Source organism: Geotrypetes seraphini, chromosome 7 (assembly GCF_902459505.1).
Source record: "Geotrypetes seraphini chromosome 7, aGeoSer1.1, whole genome shotgun sequence".
Lineage (NCBI taxonomy): Eukaryota > Metazoa > Chordata > Amphibia > Gymnophiona > Dermophiidae > Geotrypetes > Geotrypetes seraphini.
The window spans coordinates 58,737,802-58,757,285 of record NC_047090.1 but is presented as its reverse complement, the minus strand read 5'-3'; the positions used below and the strand labels follow the sequence as shown (position 1 = coordinate 58,757,285).

General features: G+C 44.1%; 1 protein-coding gene across 2 annotated transcripts in view; it reads left to right on the top strand.

Annotated features, from left to right (window-relative positions):
* Positions 1-19,484, top strand: part of NUP50 (nucleoporin 50) — a 220,834-nt gene that overhangs the window by 137,147 nt on the left and 64,203 nt on the right. For both annotated transcript variants that reach the window (XM_033951872.1, XM_033951873.1), the window contains one exon: positions 130-214. In XM_033951872.1, coding sequence (XP_033807763.1) covers positions 130-214 — 85 coding nt within the window. The remainder of the gene's footprint in view (positions 1-129; positions 215-19,484) is intronic.

The following is a 19,484-nucleotide window of genomic DNA, read 5'->3' as shown; positions in this document are numbered from 1 at the left end:
AGCAAATATTCAGGAAATGACGTAGGTGAGTAGACACAAACCATGAAGAAAAAGGGCTCATTGTTTAAATGTGTCTGTAGAAAACATCTTAATTTTGTAACTTGGTGTATTTTGTTTTTCAACTTACAGGTACAGATGGAGATGAAGAAAGTGAGGAACCTCCAAAAGCAGTAGTTAATGAAGTAAAAGAGGATGATGCCTTTTTCTCAAAGAAGTGAGTGATTATCTGGAATAAGATTTAATGTGTTTAACATTAGACTTGGTTTAAATTATATTAAAATAAAAAGCTGCAGCAGCCTGTGAATTGTGGAGAAATTCTGTGCACAATTTTGTAAATATTTATTCTTTATTTGTAATATTTTTTAAAACAGAATTCCTTGCTCATAAATTGACTCCTACCTAGGCTTAATCTTCCTCCTCCAAGTGTAGCACTCGATGTTTTCAACCTTCTTTTCAGGCTCAGCATCACCCAGCTTTTCATTCTGCCTGTCCTCTGGCAAGTGAACAATAATTCCAGTGCAATAGGAACATGAGTCTTTACCGGTGGTTATTCACCTCTGCCCTTGAGTTTTTACAGAAGAAATCATCTACAGCTTTTCAGCTCTGCCTCCTTGTGTCAGTGGGCAGTCCCCATCACCTCAGTTTTTCCTTCTGCAAGCTAGTTGAGAAGGTGTCTTTTCTTCTGCTCTGCATTTGAGTTATTTTCGGGTTTTCAGTCCAAACTTTGAGACTTCATGGTGCCCCAGAGGTTCTGCCTGGGAGAAGATACAGTCTCTAGTTCAGAGGGCTGTACCTGGAGGAGCAACCCTTTTACAGAGCACCTACCTAGCTGGCCTGCACTAACATTTAGGATAGCTCGAGGTGTGTTTCCCTTAAAGCTCAGCTCGCCCCTGAATTATCAGGCACTTGAGCACAGGCCGAGTGGCCCTGTGTTGGTCCAGAGGACTGTAGCAGGTGCCAGCTGCATTCCCACCCCCTTCTCCTTAAGATGCACGAGGAGCTAGTGGGTTTGAGTGTTTCAGGCTCTCAGAGCCTGTCTAAAAGGCAGCCTGAAGAGACAGGCTTCTTGAGGATTTTATATGCTTCTGTAATTTTGTCCTATAATTTTATTGTGAATGTTCAATTGTAACCCATTCTGAGATCCCAGGAGAACGGGATAGAAATCTAAATAAATAAATAAAATTGTCTGAAGCAAAAATCTTCTTCAGCTGCAGTCTGGACTGATGCAGGCATGGTACCAGGCAGATAGATCTGTGAGTACAGTCTATTATTATCTATGGGAGACTTCGGGATGGTTCAAAAATGGATGATTTGAAGGTCTCTGGGGCTTCATGTATGGGCCTCTCATCTCCAAAAGCCTATTTTTTCTGAGTTTTTGAAACTTTCATCTAGCTCTCATGTTTTGCACCAAAACATGACTGCGTCAGCCATCTTGGATTTCCTGAGTTTTTTATTTTTTATTTTTTTTTTCAAAAGCCTCTATCTGCCATATAAACAGTTTTACAAATAATCGATTTATATGGACTCCCTAGGCCTTTTTATCCCTGTATCATGCCAGTTTTGTCTTGGATGGCCGGCTAAGGAGTGCCCATGTGCCACATGTGCTATGAGGCATGTGGGGGGGTCACTTTGGGCTTAGCCCCCTCTGGTCCCTCCAGGGTCTCAGTCGCAGGAAGCTCATATTTTAGGTTAAAAAATCCCTCCTAGAGTTCTCAAATTGCAACTTGTTGTCAGTGACACGCAAATGTGCAGATGCCTTAGAACACATGAAGAGGCAAGGAATGTCCCTGGGGAGGTCCTTAGAAGATCAGTTCAGGGATTTGACTCTGATTTTGTGAGTATAATATTGGAAGTTTATATGATGTATTCAGAGTTGTCTGCAGAGCCTTGAAGTACTGTTTAGGGGGTGTTTTCCTTACAGAGCACTGGTTCATCACAGAAAGGTATTTCACAGGAACCAGAGATCCAGTCGGAAAATGACTGTGCTAACTAGGGCTCGGGTTCGATTACTTTGCTCCCAAAAAGTGAATCTTCATGTTTAGAGGATTCCGGGTCACAAGTGGGCACTACCAACCAAAGTCTATGGTAGCCCTGGACCAGTAGAGCAGGGATATCAAAGTCCCTCCTTGAGGGCCGCAATCCAGTCGGGTTTTTAGTATTTCCCCAATGAATATGCATTGAAAGCAGTGCATGCACATAGATCTCATGCCTATTCATTGGGGAAATCCTGAAACCCGACTGGATTGCGGCCCTCAAGGAGGGATTTTGAGACCCCTGAGGTAGAGGAACCAACAGTGTGCAGACTATCTAAACTGGCAGACTTAATGGAATTCATTATAGTATCTCTAAGGATGTTAAGTTTGGAACTGTCTGAGGCTTCCATGGCACAAATCTTTCTTATGAGCAGTTCTAAGACCCAGTCCACATTTTTTCCTTCGCATCCAAAGATCACGATGATACTAACGGAGCAGTTGGAACCCCCAGAGGCCCCACTTAGGTATGCCACAGCTACGGCAAAAGTGTACCCAATGGCTTTTTGAGTTCCAGCAGTTATTTGTGCCACATATGGTGGATTTGCTGGTAGTGCAAATAATGAATATGCCACTTCTTAGTGAAGCTTTAACTTTGGGTCTGAGAACGACAGTGGAAGCTTTCCTTATGGTGTGTGCCTGCCATAATTTGCTGCGCAAGGCTCCGGCTTCGAAGGAGAGCACTTAACCCCAGTGGTATTTTCATGAGTTGATTATGTAGCACAGTGGTTCTCAACCCTGTCCTGGGGACCCCCCAGCCAGTCGGGTTTTCAAGATATCCCTAATGAATATGCATGAGAGAGATTTGCATATAATGGAAGTGACAGGTATGCAAATCTCTTTCATGCATATTCATTAGGGATATCTTGAAAATCCGACTGGCTGGGGGGTCCCCAGGACAGGGTTGAGAACCACTGATGTAGCAGACCTCTAAATAATGTGTTCATGGTCATGCGTAAAGTGTCTGGTTATTCTATCTCTACCTGTAGAAAGCTTTGGATCAGACAATGGGTGCCAGATTCTGCCTCTACAGCTACTTTGAGCAGGCTTAATTTCAATGGACAAACACTCTGTGATAAAGGGTTGGATGTCCTTATGGCCAATGTGGCAAATTGATACCAGGCAATAGACCATGTGCCCCAGAGGGGTTAAGTCATGGTTCTTTTCGTGGCTGCAGACAGTCTCGCCAGTCATTAGGCTTCTCTGCTCAGAGATTTTTTGGATTTAGACAGAGGTTTGGGGGCTCCCGAGGAGCTCAGGCATTAGGTTTCCATTCAGCAACCACTCCTAAGAAGTTCCAATTACACCGTGCTACCCTGAATAGGAGGGAGACTCCTGGAGTTCAGGGAGGCCGGGGTGAAGATCTTTTCAGACAGTGCATGCTGGACATTATTCCAGAGAACTACAAACTCAGTTTCTCTTCAGGATTTCTTTGTGAATTCTTCAGCCGGAAGACCAGAGAAGGCGGTCAAAGTCCAAGAGATGATAAAATGGCTTTTGGGATTTAAGCCGAAGAGCCTGTGCCAGATGCAGAATCGGGATTGGGCAGATACTTCATATACTTTATTGTGCACAAGAAAGACTCAGACGACTGAAGACCAATCCTGAATCTGAAGTCTGTCAATGCAGCACTAAAGGTGCTTGGGTTCCAGATGGAGACCGTGTGTTGGTCATAGCATTGGTGGTGCCAAGGGAATTCCTAACCACAATGTACTTGATAAGAAGCTTACTCACATATTCCCATATTTCAGGAACACAAAGTTCCTCAGGTTCCATGTGCTGGAAAAACATTATTTATTCTTGGAACTTCCTTTCGGGTTGGCAACAGCACCTCACACCTTTACCGAGGTGGTGATAGTGGATGGCAGGGATTCATATATACGCATACTTCGATGATTGATTTAATCAGGGCTCTGTCCAAATCCCGATGGACACCAGGCAGTGACAGAAGTTGTCCAGCTCTTCCAAGACCTGGGCTAGATTATAAATTTTCTCGCAAAATACCTTTCTCACAAAAAAACTTTAAAGAAATCTTACGCAGAATCCTTCGGGAGTGTTGTTCTGCTGTGAGAAACTCCTAACAGTTTAATGTGTTTCATTAGTTTTGAAAGGGGGGGAGCCTCAGATCCCCATGCGTTGTGAAACTTCAACAATCGCATAGAAAGGGAATTAACTTCACTGGCTCCCCTCCCTCTCCTGCTCTCCCTGAAAACAGATCTTAAACAATGAATAGTCAGTAAATGGTGCTGAAAAAAATCAAAAGTCTTAACTTAAACTTCAGGGCAGGGCAGGGCTCGTTGAAAGCTGAGTGTTAAATGCAGGTAAGTATCTCTCCTGCTATCTCTGCTGGTTCTTTCGCCGACGTTAGGCTAGCCGCCGTTTCGCCTTCAAGCTGTGTCAGGGCTTTGGACCGATATCTAGAAAAATAGAAAGAATTAGCTGAAGAAATTTCACACAGTAGGTTTAACACTCTCCAAGCCACACTGCTGCTTACTGTGGCATATAAATTTCACGCTCACCGCAGCAAAGACAGCCTCAGTTAGATTTATAGCATCTGACGTCATTCACAGCTGACTAACCAGTCAGGAGCCTCATTCTCATGCCAAACATTTAGAATTGCTCACAGTTCACAGCCACTGTCAAAAAAATCACAAAGGTCCTGCAGTCCCATAATGAGGATTTATTAAAAAAAACAAATGCCACTCAGTTTTTTGGTTCATCCCATTTGGGTTCCTCAGAGTGTAAACAGAAAATCCATTCTTGCTCTTTCTTTTGCAAAATCAATCATCCGTCTCCTCCTCTTGGCATTGGTGGCACATGGTCCAAGATGAAACACTGAAAATCCATGGTGCTGTGGCCAGCTATATTGAAGTGTTCAACTAATGGTTCTTCAATCCTGTTAACAAGTCAAACTACTCTGGTGTTCGCTGCTTCGTACCCGAAAAGGTCTTGATGTTTGCCCAATTTATAATTTTAAACAAGGGCATGTGATTCCATAAACCACAAAGGAGTGTTACAGGAAGTTTGATGTTGAAGCCTGTATCCCTTTTTAATCTGCGGATGTACGAAGCTGCCACTCAGCTCCAGGGTAGAGTCACACATCTTATACTTGATGCATCTGGTATGGCTGCCTATGTTTTCTGCAGTCACAACTCTTCTTTTAAATTCCACTGTCGGCTATATGCAATTCTCAAACTTTTGCTGGCAAATGTAGGATGTAATTGCACAATGGACCAGTGCTTCCTTAGGATCCATGCTATCTCTCCAACCCCTCCACCAAAAGTGAGCAAACAAGTTGGAATCTATTCTTCTGTTTTCGTGGATCTATTTTCAAACAATAAATCCCTATTCACATGTTTGGCCCTAGTGTAAGCCATTTTTATAGTTCTCTCTGTTGATCAGTTTTTGACGTAATTGTTTGGCCTGTCTCTTATAGGCATCTAAAGTTGAACAATTCTTTCTGTAGCACAGAAACTGGGACCACAGGAGGCTGTCCTTCAGAAATTTAGGGTGACAGCTAGTGTAGAAAAGCAATGTATTCCGGTCTGTTGGTTTTTGGTACATCATTGTTTCAAAAGAGATCTCAGTAATTTTCAAGTCAAGGAAGGCTAATGTAGTATCATTCTTCTCCTTGCTAAATTTTATGGTTGGGTGCCTGTTATTTAACCACTCAAAAAATCCCTCCAACTCCTGGTCCGATCCTGACCATAATAAAAAAATATCATCAATAAAACGCCCCCATAGTTTAATGTGGGGGGAAAAAAAAGGATTACGTTCAAAAGCCTTCATAAACAAATTGGCTACTGAAGGGGCCATCGTGGCCCTCATCGCCACACCGGATATTTGCTTAAAAAATGTTCTCCATATTTGAAAAAATTATTCTTCATGGCCATCTCGGTCAATCGCATAATTACTTCTGATGGTACGTGCCAATCCTGATCTCATGAATCAAGTTCCTCTCGAATGACTTACAGAGCTTCCTCCTGAGGAATTACTGTGTAAAGAGACTTTACATCTAATGACGCCATATATGTGATATTGGAAACTCCCGTTATTTCTTTCAACTTAATCATGAATTCCATGGAATCGTGTATGTAGGAAAAATTCTTGGTAACCAAGGGACTCAAAAAATTATCTACAAATACAGACAAAGGTTCAAGCAGGGATCCCCGACTTGATACTATGGGTCTCCCTGGTGGCTTTTCTAAAGTTTTATGTATCTTTGAGAGAAGATATGACTGGTATTTTAGGGTAAAGTACATTCCAAAACTGCACCTCCTTCTTTGTTAATAGTCACCTGTCCAGGGTCTCCTGAGTGTACTCTCTTATTGTTTTTTGAAGTTCTGGTATAGGATCTATAAGGGAGCACCTAACTGGGCCTCCACGTGTGCGGGTCGCCGGATGGACCTAGGTCTGATCCGGTGAAGGCTTTTCTTATGTTCTTATGATCATTTGATAATTCTTGGTAATCAGTGGTGACCATGAGCTGCCGTAGCATTTCTTCTTCATAATCAGATTTATTCATTACCACCACTGCTCCCCCCTTATCAGCCCGGTGAATAATTATCTCCTGGTCCGATTTCAGATCTTGAAGAGCTCGATACTCCTCTTTTGTTATATTGCTCTCTCATTTTTTTTAATCAAACTGAACTATTTAAATGTTTTAGTACCAAATTTTAAAGGTTTGAAGAAAGGCACCCATCGGTACGGGAGGATTCCACTTGGATTTAACTTTAAATGTGGGTCTGTTTTCTGAAGGTTCGGACGTTGAGGGGTCCCCAAAGAATTCTCTCAAATGCAAAGACCTAAAAAATCTTTCAACATCAATTCTACTATGAAGACTCGGATGTGTTTCTTGAGGGCACAAAAGATAAGCCCTTGTGGAGAACCCCTTGCATCACAACCATCAAAATTCGATCTGAAAGACTAATAACCACTATGTCCCTGTCTTCTGGGACCGAGTGGTTGGACGATCCTGCTCTGGTGGTTTTCTTCACCTGCCTCTCCCTTGTCTGTTTTTTCTTTGGGCAGTAACCCCTAAAAAATGATCTCCTGACCCAAAGGTCTCGGTACTTTCAGAAGCGCTGTCAAAATCCACGCCCTGTACTCTTCTCTGCTTTCCTCTGGCAACCTGATAATCCGGATTCAACCAGGGGTAAACAATTTTTTTTTTTTTTTATAGTCATCCTCATCCCTACGGAACTTTTTTAACTTCTGTAAATTGAATGATTTGTTCATCGCTTAAATATTTGAGTAAGCGATTAATCAAATACTTATTAAACTTGAAACTTGACCTTATAAGGACTGGAATAGGAATAACATGTAGTGAATCAGCTGACCTGCTTTTGTAGCAGATCCAAAAGAACATAAGGAACCAAATCAGATAGTTACTTAAGAGATCCATTATATAAAGACTGATCAACAGAGTCTGGAAAGATTTATCCGAAGTAGAAATAGTAGGTGATACCTTGCAGAAAGTAAGGTAGAAATCGTAATCATGCAAATACTTTTTCCGGGGTAATCATGCAATTAGTTTTAGCCAGAATATCTGCCTGCTGTCCCCGGATAACACTTGTTAATGGTAAGTACATACATAGATGGATCAGAAACTGGTTGGCGGGTAGGAAACAGAGGGTAGGAGTGAAGGGCCACTACTTGGACTGGAGGAGAGTCACAAGTGGGGTCCCTCGGGGCTCGGGCTGCTGCTATTTAATATATTCATAAATGATCTAGAAACAGGGACGAAGTGTGAGATAATAAAATTTGCGGATGAAACCAATCTATTTAGTGGAGCTTGGACTAAAGAGGGCTGTGAAGAATTGCAAAGGGACTTGAACAAACTAGGGGAATGGGCGACGAGATGGCAGATTAAGTTCAACGTTGAGAAATGTAAAGTATTACATGTGGGAAACAGAAACCCGAGGTACAACTATATGATGGGAGGGATGTTATTAAATGAGAGTACAGCAATTACAGCACCTTTACACTGACCTGCACCTTGTTAGAGCTTAAGTTTGCTTTCTGCTAATCCTGTGTTATTGTTTTTACCATTTAGTTTTATGTTACTTCTTGTTTTATTTTAGTTTACCTTCTTCATTGCTTCTCTGCCGCCGCAAAGCAGCGGCCCGCCAGACTCCGCCCCCCCGCCAGGTCAGCGCATGCCCTATTTAGTGGGACTCTCTGCGGCGCACGCAAAAGGAGCAGAACCTGCTCCTTTGTTCGCTCCTTCGTGCGCGTTCCGAGTGCGCTTGCTTCTTTAGTTTACTTTTAACGTTTTTAGTTCTTCTTAGCCACACATACAAGCTACTAATTTTTAATACTATCGGCACTCCAGTCTTGCTTTTCTACACTCTTAACCCACACAATAATACTAATTTAGTTTACACTATGTCTACTGCTAACAACAACATTCCAGTACATTGGGGAAATAGACCCATTAGACCTATTTCATATAAACCTACTAAATCCTTTCCACAATCTATCCTTACAATCCCAACTTTACCTTTGGGCTCAAATGATCTTACATTAAAATCTCCTACTTCCTACTATAGACACTCTTCTCCTAACAGTGAACCCCTAAAAATCGGCCTTATTAACTCAAGATCTATCAGAAACAAACATCACCTACTGAAAGATGTTATCCTCCATCAAGGCCTACAGATTTTATGCATTACAGAAACATGGCTTACAACCGGCGATGAGGCTTTTTTGTCTTACTGTTGCCCTCCCGACTTTGATTATTACTGGAACCATCGCCAGAATCGCAAAGGCGGTGGTATAGCTATTATTTTTCAAAAAAATTTAGTCAGGATTCATGATCAATCTATCAATAACACCGCTGTCGAATTTTTACATGTTCAAATTAATCTGAACCCAAAAATTGATCTCCTTTTACTTTATATTCCCCCCCCTTTGGACCATACCAAGCTACTCTCTCTTCACTTTGGACCATACCAAGCTACTCTCGCTTCATAATTTATTATTTGATTTTTGTTCTGCTTCTACTTGCCCCATTATTATGGGGGACTTTAATATTCATTTTGATAACCCTAATAATTCATTTACAACTGACATGTTACATTTCATTAAGAACTTAGATTTGGTAACTCACATTAGGGAACCTACTCATTCTTCAAAGCATACACTTGATATGATTATTACATCCAAATCCCAATTTTTATCCTATTCAGTACCCCTTATTTCCCCTGTACCATGGTCAGACCATTACGTCATCTCTTTCAATTGCCATTACTCACGTCCTATAGAAATAAAAAATCCTTCTGAACCTTTAAACAATATTACATTCAGAGACCTCTCAAAGTTAGAAACTAATGATATTACTCCTTTTTTCAGCTCCTCTAAAATCATCCCTAATTTTGAATCTATTGATGATCTATTACTTTACTGGAATTCCTCATTAGAATCTTTCTTGAATGAAAAAGCTCCTACAATCTCAAAAACTATTCCTTCCCGCAAACTGCGTAACCCATGGTACTCAGATGAATTATCCGTTTTAAAAACACAACTCCGATCTCTAGAAAGAAAATGGCGTCTATCTAAAACACCCACAAACCTTCAACGATATAGAGAACAGGCACACTTTTATAAAACAAAAATTAATCAAGCAAAAAAAAACTTTTACTCTAAAAAAATCTTTAAGGCTAAAAATAGCTCGGAATTATTTTCTATTCTCAAATTTAAACTCCAGAGTTTAAAAATAATAATAACAATTCGGAATCTGTTCCCAAAGCTCAAGATTTGGCCGATTATTTTTGTGAGAAAATTGCTCTCATACGAAAAACTTTTGCTGTAAACAATCTAAATGAGCCCTTATCCAGTTACTCTTATTCTTCCATACCAATGTCCCAATGTACAAATTTTACAATCCCATCCTTAAAAGACATAGAAGGATTATTCCAAAGAATTAAAATAAAAAGTTCGCGTTCTGAACTAATCCCCCCATTTTACCTGAAAAAATTTTTTGCTTGCTTTGGCCCCTTCATTCATTCACTCATAAAAAATAGTTTGCTTACAGCCACTGTCCCTACCAACTGGAAAAAAGCTATAGTTACTCCGATACTGAAAAAACATAATCTTAATCGTGAAGATGAATCCAACTATCGCCCAATCTCTACTTTACCCTTCCTAGCAAAACTCACTGAAAAACTGGTTTTCGAACAGCTTTCTGATTTTATCGAATCTACAAACGTACTGCACCCTAATCAAATGGGATTTCGTAAACACCACAATACAGAATACTCTTTGTTAGGCCTTATAACTAATATTCATTATTTTTTAGATCATCACAAATCGGTTTCTCTATTTTCTTTAGACCTATCTGCGGCTTTTGATACTATCGATCACGCTCTTTTACTTAATCGTTTGGAATCTTTCGGCATTGGTGGAAAGGTTTTAAATTGGTTTGCTTCTTTTCTTTCTAATCGATCTTCCACGGTCATAATTAAAAATGATCACTCTACTTCTTATTCTTCATCTTTTGGAATTCCCCAGGGATCTATTCTGTCACCTCTTCTATTTAACATCTTTCTTTCTCCTCTGCTTACTATCTGTCAATCTTTGGGCTTTACCTCATTTTCCTACGCTGATGATATTCAACTTCTTCACTCATTTGACCCCGAAAATGATGAAGAAATTAAATCAATCAATATCAAACTGGACACAATAAAAAACTGGCTTAGTCTTAATAAATTGTCATTAAACATACAGAAAACTCAATCTATGTTCTTCACTTGGAGAAAAGATATTCTTCCAACTTCTTCATTTGTAATTGATAACACCCCTATTGAATCAGTACCTAAGCTGAAAATTCTAGGTGTAATTATTGACACTAACCTTTCTTTTCATGATCACATCAGTCACACTGTTAAGTCCTGTTTTTATAAACTCCGACTGATTCGATCTATCTCAGCTTTCTTAGAACCCAAATCCATCAATATACTTATTCATTCTATGATCATTTCTAGATTAGATTACTGTAACTCTCTATTATTTAATATACCGCAAAAAGAAAAGAAGAGACTTCAAATAATACAAAATACAACAGTAAAACTTATTCACCAAGCACAAAAATACGACCACGTAACACCATTATTAATTAAGTCTCATTGGTTGCCCATTAATCATCGAATTACCTTTAAAATAGCATTTCTGGTATTTAAAATACTATTATTTAACGAACCGCAATTTTTATCTAGAATGATCACTCCGTATCATTCATCTCGATCTCTTCGATCATCATCTCAAAGTTTATTATCGGTCCCATCCCTAAAAATTGTGGGAACAAGGAGAAATGAAATGTTCTCTGTCTTAGCTCCTCAAACCTGGAATGCTTTACCACTTTACATTAGACAAGAAAAAGACCTTATTTCTTTTTAAAAACTTTTAAAAACATTTTTATTTAACGACGCTTTTAATAACTAAACGACTAAACTAATGTGCTTGTCTTTTAAAATTACTTCCCCCCTCCCTATGTTTTATCCTTTTATGTTTTTTCTTGCTTAAAATATTGTAACTTTTCCCTTTTTCCCTTTTATATCATGTTTGTCACTAAGCCACATGTAAAAAGAAACTCTCTAGCACTTTGACTTTTTACTTGTCTCTTATGTTCAAATCTGTTTTATTAAGCAATAACAACAGGAAGTACAACAGCAGTTAAAAAAAAACATGTTATATTATGTCACCCAACCATATCCGCGGAGGACTGGACTCTGATGTCCCCCACGATCGAACCCCACCCCCACCCGACAGAGAGAACCCCCCACCCACCCCCCCACCCCCCCCAATGAACATACAACTCTCAGGCAGGGAACAGCAATGAGAAAGAAAGGCATTGACTCACAGATGGAGCCTATTTAATATGCGGCTACGACTTTCAGGGGTCAAAATGTTCAAATACGGAGTCCATGTGTGAACAAAGTCTCTGCTCCGGCGACGGGAAGAACAAGCTAAACGGGCCTCCCAGCCCATAAGTTCGTGTAGTCGATTCCTCCACTGCCAAAAGGAGGGGGGCTCAAGAGAAAGCCAGCAACATAAAATACATTTCTTCCCCAAAATAAAACATTTACTAAGAAATAATTTTTCAAAAGAAGTATACATGGAAAGGAAAGAGAATTGGGCAAACAACATAGGTAGCACCGAGACTGGCACAGATGTTTGTAACAAGCCCTGTAAAAAGGAGGCCAACGCCTTCCAAAAGGCCTGAATCCCCTTGCAGCTCCAAATACCATGAAAGTAAGAATTAACCTCCACCGAACAGCGGATACACAATTGAGTACCAATACATCCCATATGGTAAGCCTGGCTTTGGGAAGCATAGGCCCGCAGGACAGTGCGAAAGTGACATTCACGTAATTCAGCACTATGCACTAAACCCGAAGTACGTTTCAGGATTTTCAACAAAAAGTGGTCCCCCAAGTCCCTGCCCAAGTCCCGCTGCCAAGCCTCCAAAATACCAGGAAAGACCCTAGGTGGGCGAAGAGCCATAATCTGACGATGGAAAGAGGAGATAGAGACCCTAGTATCCGGATCAGCTGTCAAAAAAGTACAAAGCCGGGTCCCAAAATCCCCTTGCAAGGAACTCCCCGGGAGAGAAGCCACATAATGGCTAAGTTGACAATAGGCAAAAGGAAGGCCAATCTCAGGAACCCCCCTCCCCGCTAACTCAGCACGAGTAAGAAGAGACCCATTCTCCTGCAGAACATGCCGCAACTGCTACACCCCCCGAGCTCTCCAGCGACCAAAAACGGAAGGACCAACCCCCGGAGGAAAAGCCAAGTTCCCCACCAAAGGCAAAAGGGCACTAGTATGGGAATCCTGATTCCACAGCCGAAGGGTCATAAGAACATAAGAACTGCCTTCTCCGGATCAGACCTTCGGTCCATCAAGTCCGGCGATCCGCACACGCGGAGGCCCTGCCAGGTGTACACCTGGCTTAATTTATAGTCCACCATATCCTTATATGCCTCTCTTAAGGAGATATGCATCTAGTTTGCTCTTGAAGCCTAGGACGGTCGATTCCGTCATAATCTCCTCTGGGAGGGCATTCCAGGTGTCAACCACTCTCTGAGTGAAGCAGAACTTCCTGACATTAGTCCTGAACCTGTCTCCCCTTAGCTTCATTACATGTCCTCTAGTCCGTGTCAAATTGGACAATGTAAATAATCTTCTCTGCTCTATTTTGTCGATTCCTTTCAGTATTTTGAAGGTCTCGATCATATCCCCAAGCAGTCTCCTTTTCTCAAGGGAGAACAATCCTAGTGATATAAGTCTGTCCTCGTATTCCAGTTTCTCCATACCCTTCACCAGTTTTGTTGCTCGTCTCTGCACCCTCTCCAGCAGTTTTATATCCTTCTTTAGGTAGGGAGATCAATGTTGGACGCAGTATTCCAAGTGTGGTCTGACCATTGCCCTATAAAGCGGCATTATAACTTTCTCCGATCTACTCGAGATTCCTTTCTTTATCATGCCCAACATTCTATTTGCCTTCTTTGCCGCTGCCGCGCATTGTGCTGACGGCTTCAGGGTCCTATCTATCAGTACTATCAGTACACCCAGGTCCTTTTCTTGTTCACTCTTCCCCAGAGTTGCACCTGACATTGTATACTCGTATTCCTTATTTTTATTGCCTAAATGCATTACCTTGCATTTCTCCACATTGAACTTCATCTGCCATTTCTCCGCCCATGTTTCTAACCGACAGAAGTCGCTCTGGAGTTTCTCTCTATCATCCTGCGATCTGATGCCACACTGTCCACAGAGACCGAAACAGAATGCTACGCTTACAGGATCTCGGCAATTTGGATAAAGGGGCATGGAGGAGATACAAAAGATGAAGTGGATAGAAATAATCCCGTTCCATAGAAAGATCCGTATAGAAAGAGGTGCCCAACACCCAATCACTAACATGGTGCAGCAAACAAGCCTGGTTATAAACCCTGATGCGGGCACCCCTAAACCACCCCCAGAGGCGGGCCCCACCAACAATGACCATTTCAGTTTAGGTCTCCGCCCTCCCCAACAGAACCGAGACAACATGGAAGTGAGAGATCGAAAATCCCTCTGCAACAAGGAAAGGGGAAGAGTCTGGAGAACGTAGAGCCATCTCGGGAACACGACCATACGGAATAAGTGAATTCTACCCAACAAAGACAGTGGTAGCGCCTGCCATTTGGCCAGTAACAGTTTAGTGTCAGCGAGAAGTTCATCTATGTTAAGGCGATACAGGCGGGCCACATCCATAGTCAGCCTGATCCCCAAGTAGCGAAAAGAGGAGTCAGCCCAGCGCAACGGAAACGATCCCCCCAAAACTGCTGAATGTGAGCGGAGGAAGCCAAAGCCTCAGATTTCGCGAAGTTCAAGGCAAAACCGGAGAAATCCCCATATTCCCGAAGGCTCTCCAGCAACACGGGCAAGGAACGCTGCGGGTCCGTTAAAAAGACCAAAAGATCATCCGCAAACGCTGCAAGTTTAAAATGGGAATCTCCCAATGCCAATCCCCGAATATCCACATTGGCCTGAAGCTCACGAAGTAGAGGATCTAAAGAAAGCACGAACAAAAGCGGCGACAGGGGGCAGCCCTGACGAGTCCCTCGGTAAATATTTAAAAAACCCGAGAAAGTCCCATTAACCAAAATCCGCGCAGCTGGATCACTATACAGCGCCTGTATTGCACCAAAAAAGAAAGGGCCCAAACCATACGTCCTAAGCACCGCAAAGAGGTAACCCCACCGCACTTTATCGAAAGCCTTCTCGGCGTCAAAGCTAATAAGCATGGATGGGCTACCCTCCTGTCCCACCCGTTCCAGAGCCAACAAGATACGCCGGATATTCTTTGCTACAGGGCGATCCCGCACAAATCCCATCTGCGAGTCCGAGATCACCGAGGGCAAGACGCGCGCCAGGCGAGTAGCCAGAATTTTTGCCAAAAGCTTCGCCTCGTAATTCAACAATGAAATGGGACGGTACGATTCAGGTAAAAGAGGGTCCTTACCGGGCTTTGGGAGAACTATAATAGATGCCAAATTCACGTAGCGTGGAAGAAAGCCCTTAGCAACGCTCAGATTGTAAACTTCAGCCAGCACTGGCGCTATCTCCGTCACCAACAATTTATAGAACTCACTCCGATACCCATCCAGGCCCGGCGCCTTTCCTAACGGGCTGACCCCTATCGCCCGCTCTACCTCCTCTACGGTAATGGGAAGATCCAAAGCGGCAGCATCCCTCCAAGAGAAACAGGGCAAATCGAGACTGTCAAGATAGAGTTGTCCATCTAAAATCTCAGAACCGGTATCTGTATACACTTCAGCAAAAAACGCCTGCAACATCTCACAGATTTCCTCCGGCCGGTGATGCAGCACCCCCAAAGAGTCCCGAAGAGCAGATACGCTCTCAGGTCCACCCCGTGGATGCGCCATGCGGGCCAACAATCTGCTGCTCTTATTTGCAAACCGAAATAAATTAAACTTAAAGTACGCCCGCGTCCGCATAGCCCGGCGATGCAATAATTCATTCAGTTCCTGCTGGATCTCCAATAGCTGCGTACGAAGCAGGAAGGAGAGTGTCCTGCCGTACTGCCCTCGCAACATCCTAACCGTCCTAAACTTAAGCTTCGACTCCCGGGCCACAAAAGCAATGACATCCCCCCGTAAAACAGCCTTAGCCGTCTCCCAATAGAGAATGGGGTCATCGCGATGCTGCAGATTATTGTGTTGAAAATCGCGCCAGCGCTGTATCAAAAACTCCTGAAAACGGGCATCCCTATATAGATGACACGGAAACCGCCAGGGCCCCCTAGGGAGCGGAGAATCGCCCCAGGTCCACCGTAATCCAACCCAGGCGTGGTCAGATATTTCAATGGGTCCCATATCCACCCCTGGCGTCCCATGCGCCCTGGATAAATGGGAATAATCCCTCTCCAAAGGGTGTAGCACCCTCCACACATCAAGCAACCCCAGGGTAGATTCCAGGAGCTGGGCACCCGTACACAGTTTGGTGGTCTCTCTGCCCGAAGAAGCAGAGCGATCCAGTTTAGGATCCGGTACCTCGTTGAAGTCCCCGCCCACCAGCAGTGGCACGTCGCCAAACTGCAAGAGTTGATTGCGAAGCCCCCGAAAAAACCTGGCCGATGGATTGTTAGGGGCATAGACATTACAGAGCAAGAGGGGCCAATTATCGAGCAACACTAAGGCAACTATGTAACGCCCACTAGGGTCTCGGAGCACCCTCTGGGTTTGAAGACGAAGACCCTTACGGATCAAAATAATAACGCCTCCCTTTCCCCCCACTGCGGGCGCCTCCAAATGGGAACCCACCCACCAGGTACAGAGCTTAGCATGTTCCGCTGAGGATAAATGGGTCTCCTGTAAAAAGGCAATGGAAGTTTTAGAACGATTCAAACGCTGTAAAATTTTTGAACGCTTAATAGGAGAGTGAATCCCCCCAACATTCCAAGAAGTTAAAGTGTATTCCAGAGTAGTCCACTTAGTAGAAAAATAGAACAATGAATAGAAACCAGTAAAGTACCAGAGAAGCGTCCCAGCCACCACTTCTCCAGTATCAAGCAGCCACCTGCCCCATGAAGCGAGCCATTCCCCTGCCCCCAATCCAGATCCGAACCCCTCAACCCCCCCTCCCCACCCCCACAAGATACCACAAGTAACCCAACCGCAAAATCCCCGAGACCCTGCTCAACCTCCCCCCACCCCCCAACCCCTCCCCTCCCTCCCATCCCCTCTGCACAACCTACCCTCACCCAACCCACACCCAAGACACCCTAAAAAGGGCATCACTTCCAGGAAACCATGAACACCCTCCCACGGGATCACTAACCAATAACCCCCGGGCCGCAGACCCCAGATGCAGAAAATACCGAAGAACAAATCCAGCAGCCAAAGCCCCCCAGAGCACTCAAACCACCCATCCCCTCCCCGATCCCCACAGCCTCATCACCTACATTCATCCACACGCATCCAGCTAAGTCCCCATGGGATACAGAACAATATGGGCCAGGAACAGGCCAAACACCCCAGGGAAGACCCCACGGAAAAGAGAGATGAGGAACCAAGAAAAACACAATCCAAAAAGCCCCTTTGCCGTCGCCGGCAGGACAAGCATGTCAAACCCCCCTCCCGCCACACACACACCAGCTTTGCCCACTCATAGGGGGACCTAAGGTCCCTAGTCAGATGGAATGAAAATATATAGAAAAAGCCAGTCCACTAGTCCAAACCCGAACTACAGTGCAGTCCTCAGAAATTAAGATATCTCAGTCCCCGTCAGCTCCCTGCGCCGGATCTTCAGGCATCATCTCCGTCACGAACCGCAGTGCCACCTCCACGGTGTCAAAATGATGAGCTCTTCCCAGATGGGTCACCCGCAAGCGAGCCGGATACTGCAAGGAAAAGGCAATGTGGCGCTGGATGAGACGGGTGCACAAAGGTGAAAACCGGCGCCGTGCCTGAGAGACCTTCGCAGAGTAGTCCTGAAAGCAAAGAATGGGTCGGTTGTCATACAGGAGCTTCTTGCCTTGCCGCAACGCACGCAGGACCTCCAGCTTATGGTGATAGTTCAAAATACGGCATATGACCACTCTGGGCCGGTCAGCATTCTCTTTCCGTTGCCCCAAGCGATGCGCCCGCTCCACCCGCAAGGGGCCCGAGGAGGAAGGTAAGGATAAGGACTCAGGCAGCCATCGTTCCAACAGCGCCCCCAGCTCCACGTCCCGCACCGACTCGGGCAGACCCACAAAACGGAGGTTATTTCGGCGGGACCGGTTCTCCAGGTCATCCACCTTATCTCTCAATGCAGCCATGGCTGTAGCATGGGCTGACTGCTCCTGGGTAAGCCTCTGGACTGTATCTTCAGTAACGCTCATTCTCTGCTGTGTCTCCTTAACCTCTGATGTAAGGGAGGCAAAACGCTGGTCTAAGGTGTCCAATTTATCCAGGATACGCTGCAGTTTGTCCCCAAGAGAACTTTCAAGCGCTGCCTGGACCTCCACTGTCACCGCCGACACCCAGGAAGAATGAGGAGCCTCCGGTGAGGGGGGAGCCACGTGGTCCGCCATTTTTTGCTCTGGCGGCTTGCTCTTCTCCCGCTCCTTTCGGACCGTCTTCGTGGCCATCGCAACGCACTTTTCAGCGCAAACAGCCCGCACACCTCTCGGAAACACTCCACAGTCGTGGGGGGACCCAATCCGGGGGTTAACTTGCGGCGAAAATGCTGAACCGCGATCGGGTGTTACGGAGCTGTAGTCGCACGCTGTCTACAGCTCCATGTTTCCGCCGGAAGTCGCCCTTTATAACATGTCTCTTAATAACATTTGTTGTCTAACATATTGTCTTAAAATTGTTTTAAAATTTGTTTGTTTCCCTATATTTTGTTTTAATATTGTTTATCGCTTAGAATGTTTTTAATAGGCGATTTATCAAATAAATTTGAACTTGAACTTGGGGGTAATGGTGGACATGACAATGAAGCCGACAGCACAGTGCGCAATGGCCGCTAAGAAGGTAAACAATGCTAGGCATAATCAAGAAGGTATTACAATCAGAACGAAATAATTTACCTGCCATTGTATCGGGCGATGGTGCGTCCGCATCTGGAGTACTGCGTCCAATATTGGTCGCTGTACCTTAAGAAGGACATGGCGTTACTCGAGAGGGTTCATAGGAGAGCGATGCGTCTGATAAAGGGGATGGAAAACCTTTCATACGCTGAGAGATTGGAGAAACTGGGTCTCTTTTCCCTGGAGAAGAGGAGACTTAGAGGGGATATGATAGAGACTTATAAGATCATGAAGGGTATAGAGAGAGTAGAGAGGGACAGATTCTTCAAACTTTCGAATAATAAAAGAACAAGAGGGCATTCAGAAAAGTTGAAAGGGGACAGATTCAAAACGAATGCTAGGAAGTTCTTTAACCCAACGTGTGGTGGACACCTGGAATGCGCTTCCAGAGAGCGTAATAGGGCAGAGTATGGTACTGGGGTTCAAGAAAAGGGGATAGAGGGGTATAGATAGAGGATTACTGCACAGGTCCTGGACCTGTTGGGCCGCCGCGTGAGCAGACTGCTGGGCACAATGGACCTCAGGTCTGACCCAGCAGAGGCATTACTTATGTTCTTAACTATGCAACATAGTAGGCAAAAGCACATTGCCCGACAGTATGACACGGGACCTACTCTTACTGGAACATTGGTCCTCGACTTGGCAACTAAGCTTCAATGCCAAAAAGTGTAAGGTCATGCACCTTGGGCAACAGAAATCCGTGCAGAACTTACACCCTAAATGGTGAGACCTTAGCTAGGACTGCAGCAGAACGAGACTTAGGAGTGATCATTAGTGAAGACATGAAAACTACCAATCAAGTGGAGAGAACTTCATCCAAGGCTAGACAAATGATGGGTTGTATCCGTAGAAGTTTCGTCAGCCGGAAG